The 886-nt window shown below is 43.6% G+C and overlaps 1 protein-coding gene across 3 annotated transcripts; it reads right to left on the reverse strand.

The window, feature by feature from the left end:
- Positions 1-73: 73 nt before the first annotated feature.
- On the reverse strand, positions 74-695 carry LOC108517325 (succinate dehydrogenase cytochrome b560 subunit, mitochondrial-like). Of its 3 annotated transcripts, XM_017855191.1 has the most exons (3): positions 619-695; positions 446-508; positions 74-281 (listed from the first exon to the last, which is right to left on the reverse strand). In XM_017855191.1, exons 1-3 carry the CDS (start codon positions 693-695, stop codon positions 74-76), a joined length of 348 nt encoding a protein of 115 aa, XP_017710680.1. The 3 variants fall into 3 exon arrangements, with proteins under 3 accessions (XP_017710680.1, XP_017710679.1, XP_017710678.1); XM_017855190.1 differs by having other exon boundaries at positions 145-505; XM_017855189.1 differs by having other exon boundaries at positions 145-508.
- Between the last annotated feature and the right edge of the window lie 191 nt (positions 696-886).

Below are 886 nucleotides of genomic sequence, written 5' to 3' on the forward strand. Positions count from 1 at the left end.
CTAGACCCTTTTCCACTATTATGGTCTACAAGGTACTCTACTGCTTCAAGGGGATCTGAAAGTACAAAAGGATCTAAACAAATAAGAACTTTTCCCAGGCTGGAGATAAGAATGAAAAATAGAAAGATGGATGAATGTAATAAGGTGTAGGAAGATGATGCTGGGAACCTCTGTTCTTCACATGGCTGCCAGCCCCATAGAGGACAACACAGTAAGAACCAGGACAACCACTCCAGACTGGTATAGCTGGGGAATCTTCAGGCCTTTTCCCAGGTCCCACAACAAGTGTCGGATCCCATTCCAGGTATGATATATGAGAGGGAAGACAAGTGCAAACTTAGCTGTCTGGATCAGTGCTGGCCCCAGACACAGGGACTTTACGAGTTCCAAATAAGACTCAAAGTTCCCAGGGAGTAACGGGGCCAACATGCCAGAAAGAGAGACCCCTGCACTCAAAGCAATACCAGTGCCACGGTGGCAGGTGGACATCGCCATGGGAAGAGACCAACTGTAGATAGTGATGTGGAGAGATATAAGAATATAGGACGGTTTGAACCTATATTCTTATTCCAGAACTGCTCCATCTCTTCTTTGGCCATGGTTCCCAAAGGAACAGCATTTCTGATACAGAGCTGAGGGCTAAAGTGGGCTCGGAGGCAATGACGACCAACATGTCTCAGCAAGAGCGCAGCCATCTTGGGTTCCAGTCTCCTCTCTTTTTCTTAGTTAGTCTGGCTAATGGTTTGTCGATTTTCTTGATCTTTTCAAAAAACCAACTTTTTGTTTCATTGATCTTTTGTATTTTTTTCATTTCAGTTTCATTTATTTCTGCTCTGATCTTTATTATTTATTTTCTTCTACTAATTTTGGGTCTGGTTTGCTCTTG

This window comes from Rhinopithecus bieti, unplaced genomic scaffold (assembly GCF_001698545.2).
Source record: "Rhinopithecus bieti isolate Rb0 unplaced genomic scaffold, ASM169854v2 scaffold_41519, whole genome shotgun sequence".
Classification (NCBI taxonomy): Eukaryota; Metazoa; Chordata; class Mammalia; order Primates; family Cercopithecidae; genus Rhinopithecus; species Rhinopithecus bieti.